Source organism: Crinia signifera, chromosome 7, assembly GCF_055691185.1.
Source record: "Crinia signifera chromosome 7, ASM5569118v1, whole genome shotgun sequence".
Lineage (NCBI taxonomy): Eukaryota > Metazoa > Chordata > Amphibia > Anura > Myobatrachidae > Crinia > Crinia signifera.
The window spans coordinates 1,254,208-1,274,589 of NC_139223.1; the positions used below are offsets into that span (position 1 = coordinate 1,254,208).

Below are 20,382 nucleotides of genomic sequence, written 5' to 3' on the forward strand. Positions count from 1 at the left end.
GCCTGGTGCTAGTAACAGAAAAGATCTCACCTGAGGTAGCGGGCGAGGGCTGTGTGTGTGTGTGTGTGTCTGTGTCTGGTGCTAGTAACAGAAAAGATCTCACCTGAGGTAGCGGGCGAGGGCTGTGTGTGTGTGTGTGTGTGTGTGTGTGTGTGTGTGTGTGTGTGCCTGGTGCTAGTATCGGAAAAGATCTCACCTGAGGTAGCGGGCGAGGGCTGTGTGTGTGTGTGTGTGTGCCTGGTGCTAGTAACAGAAAAGATCTCACCTGAGGTAGCGGGCGAGGGCTGTGTGTGTGTGTGTGTGCCTGGTGCTAGTAACAGAAAAGATCTCACCTGAGGTAGCGGGCGAGGGCTGTGTGTGTGTGTGTGTTCCTGGTGCTAGTAACAGAAAAGATCTCACCTGAGGTAGCGGGCGAGGGCTGTGTGTGTGTGTGTGTGTGTGTTCCTGGTGCTAGTAACAGAAAAGATCTCACCTGAGGTAGCGGGCGAGGGCTGTGTGTGTGTGTGTGTGTGTGCCTGGTGCTAGTAACGGAAAAGATCTCACCTGAGGTAGCGGGCGAGGGCTGTGTGTGTGTGTGTGTGTGTGTGTGTGTGCCTGGTGCTAGTATCGGAAAAGATCTCACCTGAGGTAGCGGGCGAGGGCTGTGTGTGTGTGTGTGTGCCTGGTGCTAGTATCGGAAAATATCTCACCTGAGGTAACGGGCGAGGGCTGTGTGTGTGTGTGTGTGTGTGTGTGCCTGGTGCTATTATCGGAAAAGATCTCACCTGAGGTAGCGGGCGAGGGCTGTGTGTGTGTGTGTGTGTGCCTGGTGCTAGTATCGGAAAAGATCTCACCTGAGGTAGCGGGCGAGGGCTGTGTGTGTGTGTGTGTGTGTGCCTGGTGCTAGTATCGGAAAAGATCTCACCTGAGGTAGCGGGCGAGGGCTGTGTGTGTGTGTGTGTGTGTGTGTGCCTGGTGCTAGTATCGGAAAAGATCTCACCTGAGGTAGCGGGCGAGGGCTGTGTGTGTGTGTGTGTGTGTGTGTGTGTGCCTGGTGCTAGTATCGGAAAAGATCTCACCTGAGGTAGCGGGCGAGGGGTGTGTGTGTGTGTGTGCGTGTGTGCGCGCGCCTGGTGCTAGTATCGGAAAAGATCTCACCTGAGGTAACGGGCGAGGGCTGTGTGTGTGTGTGTGTGTGTGTGTGTGCCTGGTGCTAGTATCGGAAAAGATCTCACCTGAGGTAGCGGGCGAGGGGTGTGTGTGTGTGTGTGCGTGTGTGCGCGCGCCTGGTGCTAGTATCGGAAAAGATCTCACCTGAGGTAGCGGGCGAGGGCTGTGTGTGTGTGTGTGTGTGTGCGTGTGCGCCTGGTGCTAGTATCGGAAAAGATCTCACCTGAGGTAGCGGGCGAGGGCTGTGTGTGTGTGTGTGTGTGTGCCTGGTGCTAGTAACAGAAAAGATCTCACCTGAGGTAGCGGGCGAGGGCTGTGTGTGTGTGTGTGTGTGTGTGTGTGTGTGCCTGGTGCTAGTAACAGAAAAGATCTCACCTGAGGTAGCGGGCGAGGGCTGTGTGTGTGTGTGTGTGTGTGTGTGCCTGGTGCTAGTATCGGAAAAGATCTCACCTGAGGTAGCGGGCGAGGGCTGTGTGTGTGTGTGCGCCTGGTGCTAGTAACAGAAAAGATCTCACCTGAGGTAGCGGGCGAGGGCTGTGTGTGTGTGTGTGTGTGTGTGTGCCTGGTGCTAGTATCGGAAAAGATCTCACCTGAGGTAGCGGGCGAGGGCTGTGTGTGTGTGTGTGTGCCTGGTGCTAGTAACAGAAAAGATCTCACCTGAGGTAGCGGGCGAGGGCTGTGTGTGTGTGTGTGTGTGTTCCTGGTGCTAGTAACAGAAAAGATCTCACCTGAGGTAGCGGGCGAGGGCTGTGTGTGTGTGTGTGTGTCTGTGTCTGGTGCTAGTAACAGAAAAGATCTCACCTGAGGTAGCGGGCGAGGGGTGTGTGTGTGTGTGTGTGTGTGTGTGTGCCTGGTGCTAGTAACAGAAAAGATCTCACCTGAGGTAGCGGGCGAGGGCTGTGTGTGTGTGTGTGTGTCTGTGTCTGGTGCTAGTAACAGAAAAGATCTCACCTGAGGTAGCGGGCGAGGGCTGTGTGTGTGTGTGTGTGTGTGTGTGTGTGTGCCTGGTGCTAGTATCGGAAAAGATCTCACCTGAGGTAGCGGGCGAGGGCTGTGTGTGTGTGTGTGTGTGCCTGGTGCTAGTAACAGAAAAGATCTCACCTGAGGTAGCGGGCGAGGGCTGTGTGTGTGTGTGTGTGCCTGGTGCTAGTAACAGAAAAGATCTCACCTGAGGTAGCGGGCGAGGGCTGTGTGTGTGTGTGTGTGTTCCTGGTGCTAGTAACAGAAAAGATCTCACCTGAGGTAGCGGGCGAGGGCTGTGTGTGTGTGTGTGTGTGTGTTCCTGGTGCTAGTAACAGAAAAGATCTCACCTGAGGTAGCGGGCGAGGGCTGTGTGTGTGTGTGTGTGTGTGTGTGCCTGGTGCTAGTAACGGAAAAGATCTCACCTGAGGTAGCGGGCGAGGGCTGTGTTTGCTCCGATCTGGCTGATCGGAGCAAACACATGGTAATATCTGAGTGACACTTTGTCAGGTTTCCAGTATTTCCAAGCAAATGGTCAACTGTCATTTGCTCTCATCCATAACCATGCGTCTGCTCCAACCAGCCAGATCTGACGATAAATCTGCGTGTGTATGGCCACCTTAACACGCAGATCTCAATGGTGGTTGGCTCAAATAGAGCAATGAGGGGCAGATTTATTAAGCTTGGAGAAGAGATAAACTGGAGATAAAGCGGAGAAAAGGTAAAAGGAGATAATGCGCCAGCCAATCAGCTGTGTTTGAAAAAGACAGTTGGGAGTTGATTGGCTGGTGCTTTATCTCCTTTTACCTTATCTCCGCTTTATCTCCAGTTTATCTCTTCTCCAAGCTTAATAAATCTGCCCCTCATTGCTCTATTTGAGCCAACCACCATTGAGATCTGCGTGTTAAGGTGGCCATACACACGCAGATTTATCGTCAGATCTGGCTGGTTGGAGCAGACGCATGGTTATGGATGAGAGCAAATGACAGTTGACCATTTGCTTGGAAATACTGGAAACCTGACAAAGTGTCACTCAGATATTACCATGTGTTTGCTCCGATCAGCCAGATCTGAAGATAAATCTTACTAGTGTGTGGGCACCTTAAGACTGTGCAATTTGAGGGGAATGATAGGTCAAGTGGTCAATCTAGGAACGGGACTGCACCATACAATAATCTATCCACGTGAGAGACTATAAAAAGTACCACGCCAACTATTCATGGTTATAATCAAAGCTTTATTCATGTTTTTACAAAAAATATATATATATATTATTTTATTTATAGTTTTATTATTATTTTAAATAAATATATTATTGTTTTAATGCAATTATCCCATGGTAATTAATTCATGTAATCCTTCCTCAAAACCAGCGCAGCGTTTTCTTTGTGTGTGTGTGTGTGTGTGTGCGCGCCTGGTGCTAGTAACGGAAAAGATCTCACCTGAGGTAGCGGGCGAGGGCTGTGTGTGTGTGTGTGTGTGTGTGTGTGTGTGTGTGTGTGCCTGGTGCTAGTAACGGAAAAGATCTCACCTGAGGTAGCGGGCGAGGGCTTTGTGTGTGTGTGTGTGCCTGGTGCTAGTATCGGAAAAGATCTCACCTGAGGTAGCGGGCGAGGGCTGTGTGTGTGTGCCTGGTGCTAGTATCGGAAAAGATCTCACCTGAGGTAGCGGGCGAGGGCTGTGTGTGTGTGTGTGCCTGGTGCTAGTATCGGAAAAGATCTCACCTGAGGTAGCGGGCGAGGGCTGTGTGTGTGTGTGTGCCTGGTGCTAGTATCGGAAAAGATCTCACCTGAGGTAGCGGGCGAGGGCTGTGTGTGTGTGTGTGTGTGTGTGCCTGGTGCTAGTATCGGAAAAGATCTCACCTGAGGTAACGGGCGAGGGCTGTGTGTGTGTGTGTGTGTGTGCCTGGTGCTAGTATCGGAAAAGATCTCACCTGAGGTAGCGGGCGAGGGGTGTGTGTGTGTGTGTGTGTGTGTGCGCGCGCCTGGTGCTAGTATCGGAAAAGATCTCACCTGAGGTAGCGGGCGAGGGCTGTGTGTGTGTGTGTGTGTGCGCCTGGTGCTAGTATCGGAAAAGATCTCACCTGAGGTAGCGGGCGAGGGCTGTGTGTGTGTGTGCCTGGTGCTAGTAACAGAAAAGATCTCACCTGAGGTAGCGTGCGAGGGCTGTGTGTGTGTGTGTGTGTGTGTGTGTGTGTGCCTGGTGCTAGTAACAGAAAAGATCTCACCTGAGGTAGCGGGCGAGGGCTGTGTGTGTGTGTGTGTGTGTGTGCCTGGTGCTAGTATCGGAAAAGATCTCACCTGAGGTAGCGGGCGAGGGCTGTGTGTGTGTGTGTGTGCCTGGTGCTAGTAACAGAAAAGATCTCACCTGAGGTAGCGGGCGAGGGCTGTGTGTGTGTGTGTGTGCCTGGTGCTAGTAACAGAAAAGATCTCACCTGAGGTAGCGGGCGAGGGCTGTGTGTGTGTGTGTGTGTGTGTGTGTGCCTGGTGCTAGTAACAGAAAAGATCTCACCTGAGGTAGCGGGCGAGGGCTGTGTGTGTGTGTGTGTGTGTGTGTGTCTGGTGCTAGTAACAGAAAAGATCTCACCTGAGGTAGCGGGCGAGGGCTGTGTGTGTGTGTGTGTGTGTGCCTGGTGCTAGTATCGGAAAAGATCTCACCTGAGGTAGCGGGCGAGGGCTGTGTGTGTGTGTGTGCCTGGTGCTAGTAACAGAAAAGATCTCACCTGAGGTAGCGGGCGAGGGCTGTGTGTGTGTGTGTGTGTGTGTGTGTCTGTGTCTGGTGCTAGTAACAGAAAAGATCTCACCTGAGGTAGCGGACGAGGGCTGTGTGTGTGTGTGTGTGTGTGTGTGTGTGTGTGTGTCTGTGTCTGGTGCTAGTAACAGAAAAGATCTCACCTGAGGTAGCGGGCGAGGGCTGTGTGTGTGTGTGTGTGTGTGTGTGTGTGTGTGTGTGTGCCTGGTGCTAGTATCGGAAAAGATCTCACCTGAGGTAGCGGGCGAGGGCTGTGTGTGTGTGTGTGTGCCTGGTGCTAGTAACAGAAAAGATCTCACCTGAGGTAGCGGGCGAGGGCTGTGTGTGTGTGTGTGTGTGTGTGTTCCTGGTGCTAGTAACAGAAAAGATCTCACCTGAGGTAGCGGGCGAGGGCTGTGTGTGTGTGTGTGTGTGTGTGTGTGTCTGTGTCTGGTGCTAGTAACAGAAAAGATCTCACCTGAGGTAGCGGGCGAGGGGTGTGTGTGTGTGTGTGTGTGCCTGGTGCTAGTAACAGAAAAGATCTCACCTGAGGTAGCGGGCGAGGGCTGTGTGTGTGTGTGTGTGTCTGTGTCTGGTGCTAGTAACAGAAAAGATCTCACCTGAGGTAGCGGGCGAGGGCTGTGTGTGTGTGTGTGTGTGTGTGTGTGTGTGTGTGTGTGTGTGCCTGGTGCTAGTATCGGAAAAGATCTCACCTGAGGTAGCGGGCGAGGGCTGTGTGTGTGTGTGTGTGTGCCTGGTGCTAGTAACAGAAAAGATCTCACCTGAGGTAGCGGGCGAGGGCTGTGTGTGTGTGTGTGTGCCTGGTGCTAGTAACAGAAAAGATCTCACCTGAGGTAGCGGGCGAGGGCTGTGTGTGTGTGTGTGTTCCTGGTGCTAGTAACAGAAAAGATCTCACCTGAGGTAGCGGGCGAGGGCTGTGTGTGTGTGTGTGTGTGTGTTCCTGGTGCTAGTAACAGAAAAGATCTCACCTGAGGTAGCGGGCGAGGGCTGTGTGTGTGTGTGTGTGTGTGCCTGGTGCTAGTAACGGAAAAGATCTCACCTGAGGTAGCGGGCGAGGGCTGTGTGTGTGTGTGTGTGTGTGTGTGTGTGCCTGGTGCTAGTATCGGAAAAGATCTCACCTGAGGTAGCGGGCGAGGGCTGTGTGTGTGTGTGTGTGCCTGGTGCTAGTATCGGAAAATATCTCACCTGAGGTAACGGGCGAGGGCTGTGTGTGTGTGTGTGTGTGTGTGTGCCTGGTGCTATTATCGGAAAAGATCTCACCTGAGGTAGCGGGCGAGGGCTGTGTGTGTGTGTGTGTGTGCCTGGTGCTAGTATCGGAAAAGATCTCACCTGAGGTAGCGGGCGAGGGCTGTGTGTGTGTGTGTGTGTGTGCCTGGTGCTAGTATCGGAAAAGATCTCACCTGAGGTAGCGGGCGAGGGCTGTGTGTGTGTGTGTGTGTGTGTGTGCCTGGTGCTAGTATCGGAAAAGATCTCACCTGAGGTAGCGGGCGAGGGCTGTGTGTGTGTGTGTGTGTGTGTGTGTGTGCCTGGTGCTAGTATCGGAAAAGATCTCACCTGAGGTAGCGGGCGAGGGGTGTGTGTGTGTGTGTGCGTGTGTGCGCGCGCCTGGTGCTAGTATCGGAAAAGATCTCACCTGAGGTAACGGGCGAGGGCTGTGTGTGTGTGTGTGTGTGTGTGTGTGCCTGGTGCTAGTATCGGAAAAGATCTCACCTGAGGTAGCGGGCGAGGGGTGTGTGTGTGTGTGTGCGTGTGTGCGCGCGCCTGGTGCTAGTATCGGAAAAGATCTCACCTGAGGTAGCGGGCGAGGGCTGTGTGTGTGTGTGTGTGTGTGCGTGTGCGCCTGGTGCTAGTATCGGAAAAGATCTCACCTGAGGTAGCGGGCGAGGGCTGTGTGTGTGTGTGTGTGTGTGCCTGGTGCTAGTAACAGAAAAGATCTCACCTGAGGTAGCGGGCGAGGGCTGTGTGTGTGTGTGTGTGTGTGTGTGTGTGTGCCTGGTGCTAGTAACAGAAAAGATCTCACCTGAGGTAGCGGGCGAGGGCTGTGTGTGTGTGTGCGCCTGGTGCTAGTAACAGAAAAGATCTCACCTGAGGTAGCGGGCGAGGGCTGTGTGTGTGTGTGTGTGTGTGTGTGTGTGCCTGGTGCTAGTATCGGAAAAGATCTCACCTGAGGTAGCGGGCGAGGGCTGTGTGTGTGTGTGCCTGGTGCTAGTATCGGAAAAGATCTCACCTGAGGTAGCGGGCGAGGGCTGTGTGTGTGTGTGTGTGTGTGTGTGTGCCTGGTGCTAGTATCGGAAAAGATCTCACCTGAGGTAGCGGGCGAGGGCTGTGTGTGTGTGTGTGTGTGTGTGTGTGTGTGTGTGTGCCTGGTGCTAGTAACAGAAAAGATCTCACCTGAGGTAGCGGGCGAGGGCTGTGTGTGTGTGTGTGTGTGTGTGTGTGTGCCTGGTGCTAGTAACAGAAAAGATCTCACCTGAGGTAGCGGGCGAGGGCTGTGTGTGTGTGTGTGTGTGTGTGCCTGGTGCTAGTATAGGAAAAGATCTCACCTGAGGTAGCGGGCGAGGGCTGTGTGTGTGTGTGTGTGTGTCTGTGTCTGGTGCTAGTAACAGAAAAGATCTCACCTGAGGTAGCGGGCGAGGGCTGTGTGTGTGTGTGTTCCTGGTGCTAGTAACAGAAAAGATCTCACCTGAGGTAGCGGGCGAGGGCTGTGTGTGTGTCTGTGTGCCTGGTGCTAGTAACAGAAAAGATCTCACCTGAGGTAGCGGGCGAGGGCTGTGTGTGTGTGTGTGTGTGTGTGTGTGTGTGTGTGTGTGTGTGTGTCTGTGTCTGGTGCTAGTAACAGAAAAGATCTCACCTGAGGTAGCGGGCGAGGGCTGTGTGTGTGTGTGTGTGTGTGTGTGCCTGGTGCTAGTATCGGAAAAGATCTCACCTGAGGTAGCGGGCGAGGGCTGTGTGTGTGTGCCTGGTGCTAGTAACAGAAAAGATCTCACCTGAGGTAGCGGGCGAGGGCTGTGTGTGTGTGTCTGGTGCTAGTAACAGAAAAGATCTCACCTGAGGTAGCGGGCGAGGGCTGTGTGTGTGTGTGTGTGTGTGTCTGTGTCTGTGTCTGGTGCTAGTAACAGAAAAGATCTCACCTGAGGTAGCGGGCGAGGGCTGTGTGTGTGTGTGTGTGTGTGTGTGTGTTCCTGGTGCTAGTAACAGAAAAGATCTCACCTGAGGTAGCGGGCGAGGGCTGTGTGTGTGTGTGTGTGTGTGTGTGTGTGTGTGTGTGTGTGTGTGTGTGTGTGTGTGTGTGCCTGGTGCTAGTAACAGAAAAGATCTCTGAATCCTGGTTTAACCAGGTGGTTGGTAGAGTCTTTCTGTCTGAATCCACTGGGGCCTAGATATGTTTGTAGGCAGAGGGACTGGGACCACATGAAGCTGTATGAGGTTAGTGCAGAGAAGACTGTATGCACCGAGGCACGTTACTGCATCAGGTGACCCTGGGTCACGTGGAAGCTGGAGGCCTGGCTGGGACTGGCTAAGGTGGTAACTGAGCGAACCAGATTGGGTTCGGTGCTGCTACTGGGCAGGTTACAGCTGAGGAAAAGACACCTCAGGGGAACCATGTGTGTTCGCTGTACACAACTGAAATAGTGTTTTCTACAATCCGGATTCAGTAGGTGACTGGAACTCGCACACAAAGAAAAAAATGTTTTAATCATTCAGAAGTTAATTTCTCAGAGATTTAGGATATCTGCCGAGAAATGAAAAGTGAACACCCCACAAGGGTGGAATGCAACTGGCTATTTACAGATATGAGCTGAACGCTGCAGAACCTGAGAATGCCAGACAAGGCCCCTGGTGTAGATCAACTGGGAACAGCCAGGAGTTAGTCGCTGTAGACTTCAGGAGCAGGTTCCAGCAGGTGGAGGACATATTCTCACTGACGTACAGGCTGTACTGAGCTTCAGAGACCAGTAACCACTGTAGATAATCTGAGCTTTTAGCTGGAAATACAAGAATAAAGTGTAGCTTGGAAATACCTGCAGTGTTGATACTTGCGTGGAAATAACCCAGGAATCCCAGGGAGACTGCAGGCAAGCTGCGCACTAAGACGTCTGTAATAACGGATATTGCTCTGGCAATGAGCTGCTGACCTGGAAGGTGTTACTTAGGAGCTGCAGGCTTGTCAGCTGGTTCAAGGAAGCACTCTGACTGGAGGAGATGTGGTCATCTGGCAAAATGGTGACATCCATGCACCAGCTCCATAATACAACTTGCCTATGGAACAGATAAATGAGGACTCACTTTGTGCATGAAATACGTTTGAAAGTCCATTTTATGACACGGATTGAGGTTCTCCTGCTAATGGGGTCTTTAATATGGAGGCAAGTGTCCTTTCTGTACTCCATTTCGTTGCTGGGAACAAAGGTTGCCTTTTGCTTTATTCACTCGAAGCCTTTACACGTCCTGGCCAGAGTAGTCCTTTTCTAGACAGGCAGATATTCATTCACATGCACACCTGCCGTCGGTCTGGTGGCTTCACTTACTTGCCCAAAGGTTGTCCTTTCTATTCCGGGAACCAGATTAGCCAGCCTCTCTGGTTGGGGTGCAGTGACACTGGGCCTCATCGTAAACCGCCTGATATTATGGGTGGTCATGAACACCTGAGCCAGGAATGTACAGAAGGGCAGGCTGCTTCAGTCCGACAATGATAAGTCAGATCACCGTGATGGAGATTATAGCATTAACTATCATTATCCCTCATTCATTCAGACTATCTAGACTGATCAGATTTAATGCACGAGAGGCTATTGTAATCACACATAGATTTGATATAATCTATATATGATCCTTCATCCCTTTTATGTATGCATGCTGTTATTCCGTGGCACCTGGGCTAGCTGTGGATCAGCTATTGTGAGCGAGCTGGATCTTTTCCACACACGTATTGTGTCTGATCGTTCCCGAGATCACTCTTGTGTGATATTTTACACTGAAGCTTTCATCCATGTTGTTATCACTGTATCTTGGTGCACTTCTTCTGCTGGTTCCTTCCTTGAAAATAACTGGTGGGAATTCTTTACCAGATATCGGTGTCAAGATCTCCATTCTGCCGCTCTTCTGTGTCCGTCCTCTTTGTATTCATGTTGTGACATTTACCAGACAAGATCTTGTTTTGTCTTAAAGGTTACAGAAAGAAGACTTTAGCCTGGAAGAGATCTACACAAACAAGAACTACCACACTCCTACAGAGAAAAGGTCAGAACCCTGGGATGGTACAGTAGTAAATGGCTTGTTACATGAGTGCAAGCATATGGGGGATAAGGCCAGCCAGAGGCGAGGAGTTGGGGCCTGAAGGAGCGTTCATACATCTGGCTGTGACTGTGGATGTTTGGTGAGAGGGGAGGTGGGGGGTCAGAGGAGCATTCATACACCTGGCTGTGATGGTGGTGGTTTGGTGAGAGGGGAGTTGGGGCCTGAAGGAGCATTCATACATCTGGCTGTGATGGTGGTGGTTTGGTGAGAGGGGAGGTGGGGGTCCGTGCAGCGTTCATACATCTGGCTGTGACTGTGGAGGTTTAATGAGAGGGAGGTGGGGGGTCGGAGGAGCATTCATACACCTGGCTGTGATGGTGGAGGTTTGGAGAGAGGGGAGGTGGGGGGTCGGAGCATTCATACACCTGGCTGTGATGGTGGAGTTGTGGTTAGAGGGGAGGTGGGGGGGTCGGAGGAGCATTCATACACCTGGCTGTGACGGTGGAGGTTTGGTGAGAGGGGAGGTGGGGGGTCAGAGGAGCATTCATACACCTGGCTGTGACGGTGGAGGTTTGGAGAGAGGGGAGGTGGGGGGTCAGAGGAGCATTCATACACCTGGCTGTGACTGTGGACGTTTGGTGAGAGGGGAGGTTGGGCCCGAATGAGCATTTATACACCTGGCTGTGATGGTGGAGGTTTGGTGAGAGGGGAGGTGGGGGGTCGGAGGAGCATTCATACACCTGGCTGTGATGGTGGAGGTTTGGAGAGAGGGGAGGTGGGGGGTCGGAGGAGCATTCATACACCTGGCTGTGATGGTGGAGGTTTGGAGAGAGGGGAGGTGGGGGGTCGGAGCATTCATACACCTGGCTGTGATGGTGGAGTTGTGGTTAGAGGGGAGGTGGGGGGGTCAGAGGAGCATTCATACACCTGGCTGTGATGGTGGAGGTTTGGAGAGAGGGGAGGTGGGGGGTCAGAGGAGCATTCATACACCTGGCTGTGACTGTGGACGTTTGGTGAGAGGGGAGGTGGGGGTCGGCGCAGCATTCATACACCTGGCTGTGACGGTGGAGGTTTGGTGAGAGGGCAGGCGGGGGGTCGGCGCAGCATTCATACACCTGGCTGTGACGGTGGAGGTTTGGTGAGAGGGGAGGTGGGGGGTCAGAGGAGCATTCATACACCTGGCTGTGATGGAGGAGGTTTGGAGAGAGGGGAGGTGGGGGGTCGGAGCATTCATACACCTGGCTGTGATGGTGGAGTTGTGGTTAGAGGGGAGGTGGGGGGGTCGGAGGAGCATTCATACACCTGGCTGTGATGGTGGAGGTTTGGAGAGAGGGGAGGTGGGGGGGTCGGAGGAGCATTCATACACCTGGCTGTGACGGTGGAGGTTTGGTGAGAGGGGAGGTGGGGGGACAGAGGAGCATTCATACACCTGGCTGTGACGGTGAAGGTTTGGTGAGAGGGGAGGTGGGGGGGGGTCAGAGGAGCATTCATACACCTGGCTGTGACTGTGGACGTTTGGTGAGAGGGGAGGTGGGGGTCGGCGCAGCATTCATACACCTGGCTGTGACTGTGGAGGTTTGGTGAGAGGGCAGGTGGGGGTCGGCGCAGCATTCATACACCTGGCTGTGACGGTGGAGGTTTGGTGAGAGGGCAGGTGGGGGTCGGCGCAGCATTCATACACCTGGCTGTGACGGTGGAGGTTTGGTGAGAGGGGGGTCTGCAGCATTCATACACCTGGCTGTGGCGGTGGAGGTTTGGTGAGAGGGGGGTCCGCAGCATTCATACACCTGGCTGTGGCGGTGAAGGTTTGGTGAGAGGGGGGTCCGCAGCATTCATACACCTGGCTGTGGCGGTGGAGGTTTGGTGAGAGGGGGGTCCGCAGCATTCATACACCTGGCTGTGGCGGTGGAGGTTTGGTGAGAGGGGGGTCCGCAGCATTCATACACCTGGCTGTGGCGGTGGAGGTTTGGTGAGAGGGGGGTCCGCAGCATTCATACACCTGGCTGTGACGGTGGAGGTTTGGTGAGAGGGCAGGTGGGGGTCGACGCAGCATTCATACACCTGGCTGTGACGGTGGAGGTTTGGTGAGAGGGGGGTCCGCAGCATTCATACACCTGGCTGTGACGGTGGAGGTTTGGTGAGAGGGGGGTCCGCAGCATTCATACACCTGGCTGTGGCGGTGGAGGTTTGGTGAGAGGGCAGGTGGGGGTCGACGCAGCATTCATACACCTGGCTGTGACGGTGAAGGTTTGGTGAGAGGGGGGTCCGCAGCATTCATACACCTGGCTGTGGCGGTGGAGGTTTGGTGAGAGGGGGGTCCGCAGCATTCATACACCGGGCTGTGGCGGTGGAGGTTTGGTGAGAGGGGGGTCCGCAGCATTCATACACCTGGCTGTGACGGTGGAGGTTTGGTGAGAGGGGGGTCGGCGCAGCATTCATACACCTGGCTGTGGCGGTGAAGGTTTGGTGAGAGGGGGGTCCGCAGCATTCATACACCTGGCTGTGGCGGTGGAGGTTTGGTGAGAGGGGGGTCCGCAGCATTCATACACCTGGCTGTGGAGGTTTGGTGAGAGGGGAGGAGGGGCCAGAGAAGAATGAACAGTCTGAATGTGGCGGTGAAAGCCAGACAAGCCAACCCATTGTTTGTGGAACAGGTTTGGGGAGTGGGTAATCCTGCCGCAGAGGGTCTGCTTCCATTTTCTAGAGCAGATGTTGGAATGCTTTTTTTTTGGGGGGGGGACCACTACATTATAGCAGACTAACCAGAGTAGGTTCTATCAAATGTATTTATTATATTTGGTAAATGACCCTAGAGAAAGATGGGGAGGAAAGAAGTTCACCCCTTACATGTCTCCCGTGTTTTCCGTTGACCATTCCATTTATTCTTCATATACAGAAAATTTGAGACTATATTTGAGGAACCGGTAATGAAGGGTGGTGCCCTTATCCTTACGAGTCAGCGTCCATTACGACGGATTATGGTATTTAAGGATGGTGGTGCTGGTCCACGCAAACGTCGGAGGAAGGGGAAAGGATCTGGTCGCACCCGTCGATGTAAAACCACCCCTGCCGGAGAAAAAGTGGACTTTGAACTTTTACTGCAACACAAAATGAGCCAGTTAGAGGCGGCATTGCAAGAAGAGGAAATGGCCGAGTATTAGGAAAGAAAAAAAGATGGAGTAGCGCTGTGTTAGATAATACTACTGTTTATTTAAAAACAATTTATTCCATAATAATAATCAAATCATGTTGGCCAACAATTATGACAGACAAACGGGACTTACAAACATATACCAAAAGGGATATTCTCCGAAATCTATCACTCCTTTCAGAATACTTTTGTTAATAGTTGTTAGATGTAAACTAGTTTTTAGTGTAAATTAGTATAATACAGTCCCCACATTTATGTGCACACATTTTGTGGTTAATACTTATGGGAATAGGGGTCCAGCCTGCAGCTCACAACGATCCACTCCGACCTCTGAGAATTGGTCTAATCTGAGGTATGTACCATTGGTTCTGTCTCAATTGCGGCTTACTCTCCCCAAATCCTCAATGCATTTCTCCACCTGGTTACCCTCTCAGCGGGTTCCTCGGGAGGTTTGATGACACAGCAGCGCTTCCGCTTCTTTATAGCGGTCACTTTTTCGCGTTTCTGCTTTCGCGCATGTGCCCTCCAGACCGGGTCAAGCCTTTCTCTCAGGTCTATAGCGGTCACTTCCGCATGTCTCTATTTTCTATATGTTTGTAATGGTGCCCATACACGTTCTGATGCGGGCGGTGCGATCTGTGCTTTGAAGTGCGCGCTCCCGCTGCAATTCATCGCACAGTACAAAAAGTATGTGCTGCACATACTTATTATCACATTGCATTGCATGCACAACGCATGCAATGCGTGCTAGTTAAGCTGAAAACGCCCGCATCGGGACACCTTAAGTCCTGTTTGTCTGTCATAATTGTTGGTCAACATGATTTGATTATTATTATGGAATAAATTGTTTTTAAATAAATAGTAGTATTATCTAACACAGCGCTACTCCATCTTTTTTATTTTGGGTATCTATTTAGTTAAAGGGGTTTGGTAATACCCCTTTTAGGGTGACAGCTGCAGTGTTGGATAAATTACAATCAGTGCTCCGTATCCTACTGTTGGAGTATTAGGAAAGCGTGGCTCTGCGCACAAGTGTCCTTATGTTACATCGTGCCCGGACGTCTGTCTGTGTATATACTGTATGTCTGTAAATGCTCCTTTGCCTTAATCTTCCCCCGAAAGCTTATCCGAGGGAGAAGACTGCGTTTAACTTATCCTTGTTCACAAATAAATAATTTGCTAACTTTCCCTGATTCTCCATCTGGTGTCGTACTGCAAATCCTAGACGTCCACCAGATATCCCACCACATTTCTCAGATGCTGGTCACACATACCTGTATGATGCTAATTGAGGAATAATGGGGAGTGACACAGCCAGTGAGGGGTATAGAAAATGTACAGATATGCACTAGATGTATCCTGATGGGGGACACGGACACATGGGGAACATATATTACTGATCTGTACAGCACCCAGGCAGCCATTCAGCAGCACCACTTGGTGATTACACAGCCAGATAGGTAGCCAGTAACAGTACAGATATAGGACATGTACAGATATACACTAGATGTATCCTGATGGGGGACACGGACATGGGGAACATATATTACTGCTCTGTACAGCACCCAGGCAGTCATTCAGCAGCACCACTTGGTGATTACACAGCCAGATAGGTAGCCAGTAACAGTACAGATATAGGACATGTACAGATATACACTAGATGTATCCTGATGGGGGACACGGACATGGGGAACATATATTACTGAGCTGTACCGCACCAGGCAGCCATTCAGCAGCACCACTTGGTGATTACACAGCCAGATAGGTAGCCAGTAACAGTACAGATATAGGACATGTACATATATGCACTAGATGTATCCTGATGGGGGACACGGACATGGGGAACATATATTACTGATCTGTACAGCACCAGGCAGCCATTCAGCAGCACCACTTGGTGATTTCACCAGCCAGATAGGTAGCCAGTAACAGTACAGATATAGAACACTTACAGATATGCACTAGATGTATCCTGATGGGGGACACGGACATGGGGAACATATATTACTGCTCTGTACAGCACCCAGGCAGCCATTCAGCAGCACCACTTGGTGATTACACAGCCAGATAGGTAGCCAGTAACAGTACAGATATAGGACACGTACAGATATACACTAGATGTATCCTGATGGGGGACACGGACATGGGGAACATATATTACTGCTCTGTACAGCACCCAGGCAGCCATTCAGCAGCACCACTTGGTGATTACACCAGCCAGATAGGTAGCCAGTAACAGTACAGATATAGGACACGTACAGATATACACTAGATGTATCCTGATGAGGGACACGGACACATGGGGAACATATATTACTGATCTGTACAGCACCAGGCAGCCATTCAGCAGCACCACTTGGTGATTACACAGCCAGATAGGTAGCCAGTAACAGTACAGATATAGGACACGTACAGATATACACTAGATGTATCCTGATGGGGGCCACGGACATGGGGAACATATATTACTTATCTGTACAGCACCCAGGCAGCCATTCAGCAGCACCACTTGGTGATTGCACCAGCCAGATAGGTAGCCAGTAACAGTACAGATATGGGACATGTACAGATATGCACTATATGTATCCTGATGGGGGACACGGACATGGGGAACATATATTACTTATCTGTACAGCACCCAGGCAGCCATTCAGCAGCACCACTTGGTGATTTCACCAGCCAGATAGGTAGCCAGTAACAGTACAGATATAGAACACTTACAGATATGCACTATATGTATCCTGATGAGGGACACGGACACATGGGGAACATATATTACTGATCTGTACAGCACCAGGCAGCCATTCAGCAGCACCACTTGGTGATTACACAGCCAGATAATTAGCCAGTTACTGTACAGATATAGGACATGTACAGATATGCACTAGATGTAGCCTGATGGGGACACGGACATGGGGAACATATATTACTGATCTGTACAGCACCAGGCAGCCATTCAGCAGCACCACATGGTGATTACACAGCCAGATCGGTAGATAGTAACAGTACAGATATAGGACATGTACAGATATGCACTAGATGTATCCTGATGGGGACACGGACACATGGGGAACATATATTACTGCTCTGTACAGCACCCAGGCAGCCATTCAGCAGCACCACTTGGTGATTACACAGCCAGATAGGTAGCCAGTAACAGTACAGATATAGGACATGTACATATATACACTAGATGTATCCTGATGGAGGACACGGACATGGGGAACATATATTACTGATCTGTACAGCACCAGGCAGCCATTCAGCAGCACCACTTGGTGATTACACAGCCAGATAGGTAGCCAGTAACAGTACAGATATAGGACACGTACAGATGAACACTAGATGTATCCTGATGGGGGACACGGACATGGGGAACATATATTACTGATCTGTACAGCACCAGGCAGCCATTCAGCAGCACCACATGGTGATTACACAGCCAGATCGGTAGATAGTAACAGTACAGATATAGGACATGTACAGATATGCACTAGATGTATCCTGATGGGGACACGGACACATGGGGAACATATATTACTGCTCTGTACAGCACCCAGGCAGCCATTCAGCAGCACCACTTGGTGATTACACAGCCAGATAGGTAGCCAGTAACAGTACAGATATAGGACATGTACATATATACACTAGATGTATCCTGATGGAGGACACGGACATAGGGAACATATATTACTGATCTGTACAGCACCAGGCAGCCATTCAGCAGCACCACTTGGTGATTACACAGCCAGATAGGTAGCCAGTAACAGTACAGATATAGGACACGTACAGATGAACACTAGATGTATCCTGATGGGGGACACGGACATGGGGAACATATATTACTGCTCTGTACAGCACCAGGCAGCCATTCAGCAGCACCACTTGGTGATTACACCAGCCAGATAATTAGCCAGTAACTGTACAGATATAGGACATGTACAGATATACACTAGATATATCCTGATGGAGGACACAGACATGGGGAACATATATTACTGATCTGTACAGCACCAGGCAGCCATTCAGCAGCACCACATGGTGATTACACAGCCAGATAGGTAGCCAGTAACAGTACAGATATAGGACATGTACAGATATACACTAGATGTATCCCGATGGGGGACATGGGGAACATATATTACTGATCTGTACAGCACCAGGCAGCCATTCAGCAGCACCACTTGGTGATTACACAGCCAGATAGGTAGCCAGTAACAGTACAGATATGGGACATGTACAGATATACACTAGATGTATCCTGATGGGGGACACGGACATGGGGAACATATATTACTGATCTGTACAGCACCCAGGCAGCCATTCAGCAGCACCACTTGGTGATTACACAGCCAGATAGGTAGCCAGTAACAGTACAGATATAGGACACGTACAGATATATACTAGATGTATCCTGATGGACACGGACATGGAGAACATATATTACTGATCTGTACAGCACCCAGGCAGCCATTCAGGTGATTACACAGCCAGATCGGTAGCCAGTAACAGTACAGATATAGGACATGTACATATATACACTAGATGTATCCTGATGGAGGACACAGACATGGGTAACATATATTACTGATCTGTACAGCACCCAGGCAGCCATTCAGCAGCACCACTTGGTGATTACACAGCCAGATAGGTAGCCAGTAACAGTACAGATATAGGACATGTACAGATATACACTAGATGTATCCTGATGGGGGATACGGACATGGGTAACATATATTACTGATCTGTACAGCACCCAGGCAGCCATTCAGCAGCACCACTTGGTGATTACACAGCCAGATCGGTAGCCAGTAACAGTACAGATATAGGACATGTACAGATATACACTAGATGTATCCTGATGGGGACACGGACATGGGGAACATATATTACTGATCTGTACAGCACCCAGGCAGCCATTCAGCAGCACCACTTGGTGATTACACAGCCAGATAGGTAGCCAGTAACAGTACAGATATAGGACATGTACATATATACACTAGATGTATCCTGATGGGAGACACGGACATGGGGAACATATATTACTGATCTGTACAGCACCAGGCAGCCATTCAGCAGCACCACTTGGTGATTACACAGCCAGATAGGTAGCCAGTAACAGTACAGATATAGGACACGTACAGATATACACTAGATGTATCCTGATGGGGGACACGGACATGGGGAACATATACTACTGCTCTGTACAGCACCCAGGCAGCCAGTCAGCAGCACCACTTGGTGATTACACCAGACAGATAGGTAGCCAGTAACAGTACAGATATAGGACATGTACAGATATACACTAGATGTATCCTGATGGGGGACACGGACATGGGGAACATATATTACTGATCTGTACAGCACCAGGCAGCCATTCAGCAGCACCACTTGGTGATTACACCAGACAGATAGGTAGCCAGTAACAGTACAGATATAGGACATGTACAGATATACACTAGATGTATCCTGATGGGGACACGGACATGGGGAACATATATTACTGCTCTGTACAGCACCAGGCAGCCATTTAGCAGCACCACTTGGTGATTACACCAGACAGATAGGTAGCCAGTAACAGTACAGATATAGGACATGTACAGATATACACTAGATGTATCCTGATGGAGGACACAGACATGGGGAACATATATTACTGATCTGTACAGCACCAGGCAGCCATTCAGCAGCACCACTTGGTGATTACACCAGACAGATAGGTAGCCAGTAACAGTACAGATATAGGACATGTACAGATATACACTAGATGTATCCTGATGGAGGACACAGACATGGGGAACATATATTACTGATCTGTACAGCACCCAGGTAGCCATTCAGCAGCACCACTTGGTGATTGCACCAGCCAGATAGGTAGCCAGTAACAGTACAGATATAGGACATGTACAGATATACACTAGATGTATCCTGATGGGGACATGGACATGGGGAACATATATTACTGATTTGTACAGCACCCAGGTAGCCATTCAGCAGCACCACTTGGTGATTACACAGCCAGATAGGTAGCCAGTAACAGTACAGATATAGGACACGTACAGATTACAGATATACACTAGATGTATCCTGATGTGGGACACGGACATGGGGAACATATATTACTGATCTGTACAGCACCCAGGCAGCCATTCAGCAGCACCACTTGGTGATTACACAGCCAGATAGGTAGCCAGTAACAGTACAGATATAGGACATGTACAGATATGCACTAGATGTATCCTCATGGGGGACACGGACATGGGGAACATATATTACTGATCTGTACAGCACCCAGGCAGCCATTCAGCAGCACCACTTGGTGATTACACAGCCAGATAGGTAGCCAGTAACAGTACAGATATAGGACATGTACAGATATACACTAGATGTATCCTGATGGGGGACACGGACATGGGGAACATATATTACTGATTTGTGCAGCACCCAGGCAGCCATTCAGCAGCACCACTTGGTGATAACACAGCCAGATAGGTAGCCAGTAACAGTACAGATATACACTAGATGTATCCTGATGAGGGACACGGACATTGGGAACATATTATTACTGATCTGTACAGCACCAGGCAGCCATTCAGCAGCACCACTTGGTGATAACACAGCCAGATAGGTAGCCAGTAACAGTACAGATATAGGACACATACAGATATACACTAGATGTATCCTGATGGGGGACACGGACATGGGGAACATATATTACTGATTTGTACAGCACCCAGGCAGCCATTTAGCAGCACCACTTGGTGATTACACCAGATAGGTAGCCAGTAACATTACAGATATAGGACATGTACAGATATATACTAGATGTATCCTGATGGGGGTACTGACATGGGGAACATATATTAGTGAGCTGTACAGCACCAGGCAGCCATTCAGCAGCACCACTTGGTGATTACACAGCCAGATAGGTAGCCAGTAACAGTACAGATATAGGACATGTACAGATATACACTAGATGTATCCTGATGGGGGTACTGACATGGAGAACATATATTACTGATCTGTACAGCACCCAGGCAGCCATTTAGCAGCACCACTTGGTGATTACACCAGCCAGATAGGTAGCCAGTAACAGTACAGATATACACTAGATGTATCCTGATGGGGGACAC

General features: G+C 50.5%; 1 protein-coding gene across 2 annotated transcripts in view; it reads left to right on the plus strand.

The window, feature by feature from the left end:
- Window positions 1-14,437, plus strand: part of PRR14 (proline rich 14) — a 40,884-nt gene extending 26,447 nt beyond the window's left edge. For both annotated transcript variants that reach the window (XM_083152194.1, XM_083152193.1), the window contains 2 exons: window positions 10,030-10,101; window positions 12,995-14,437. In XM_083152194.1, the coding sequence (XP_083008320.1) occupies window positions 10,030-10,101; window positions 12,995-13,259 (337 nt within the window). In that variant the 3' untranslated portion in view covers window positions 13,260-14,437. The remainder of the gene's footprint in view (window positions 1-10,029; window positions 10,102-12,994) is intronic.
- The last annotated feature ends 5,945 nt before the right edge of the window (window positions 14,438-20,382 follow it).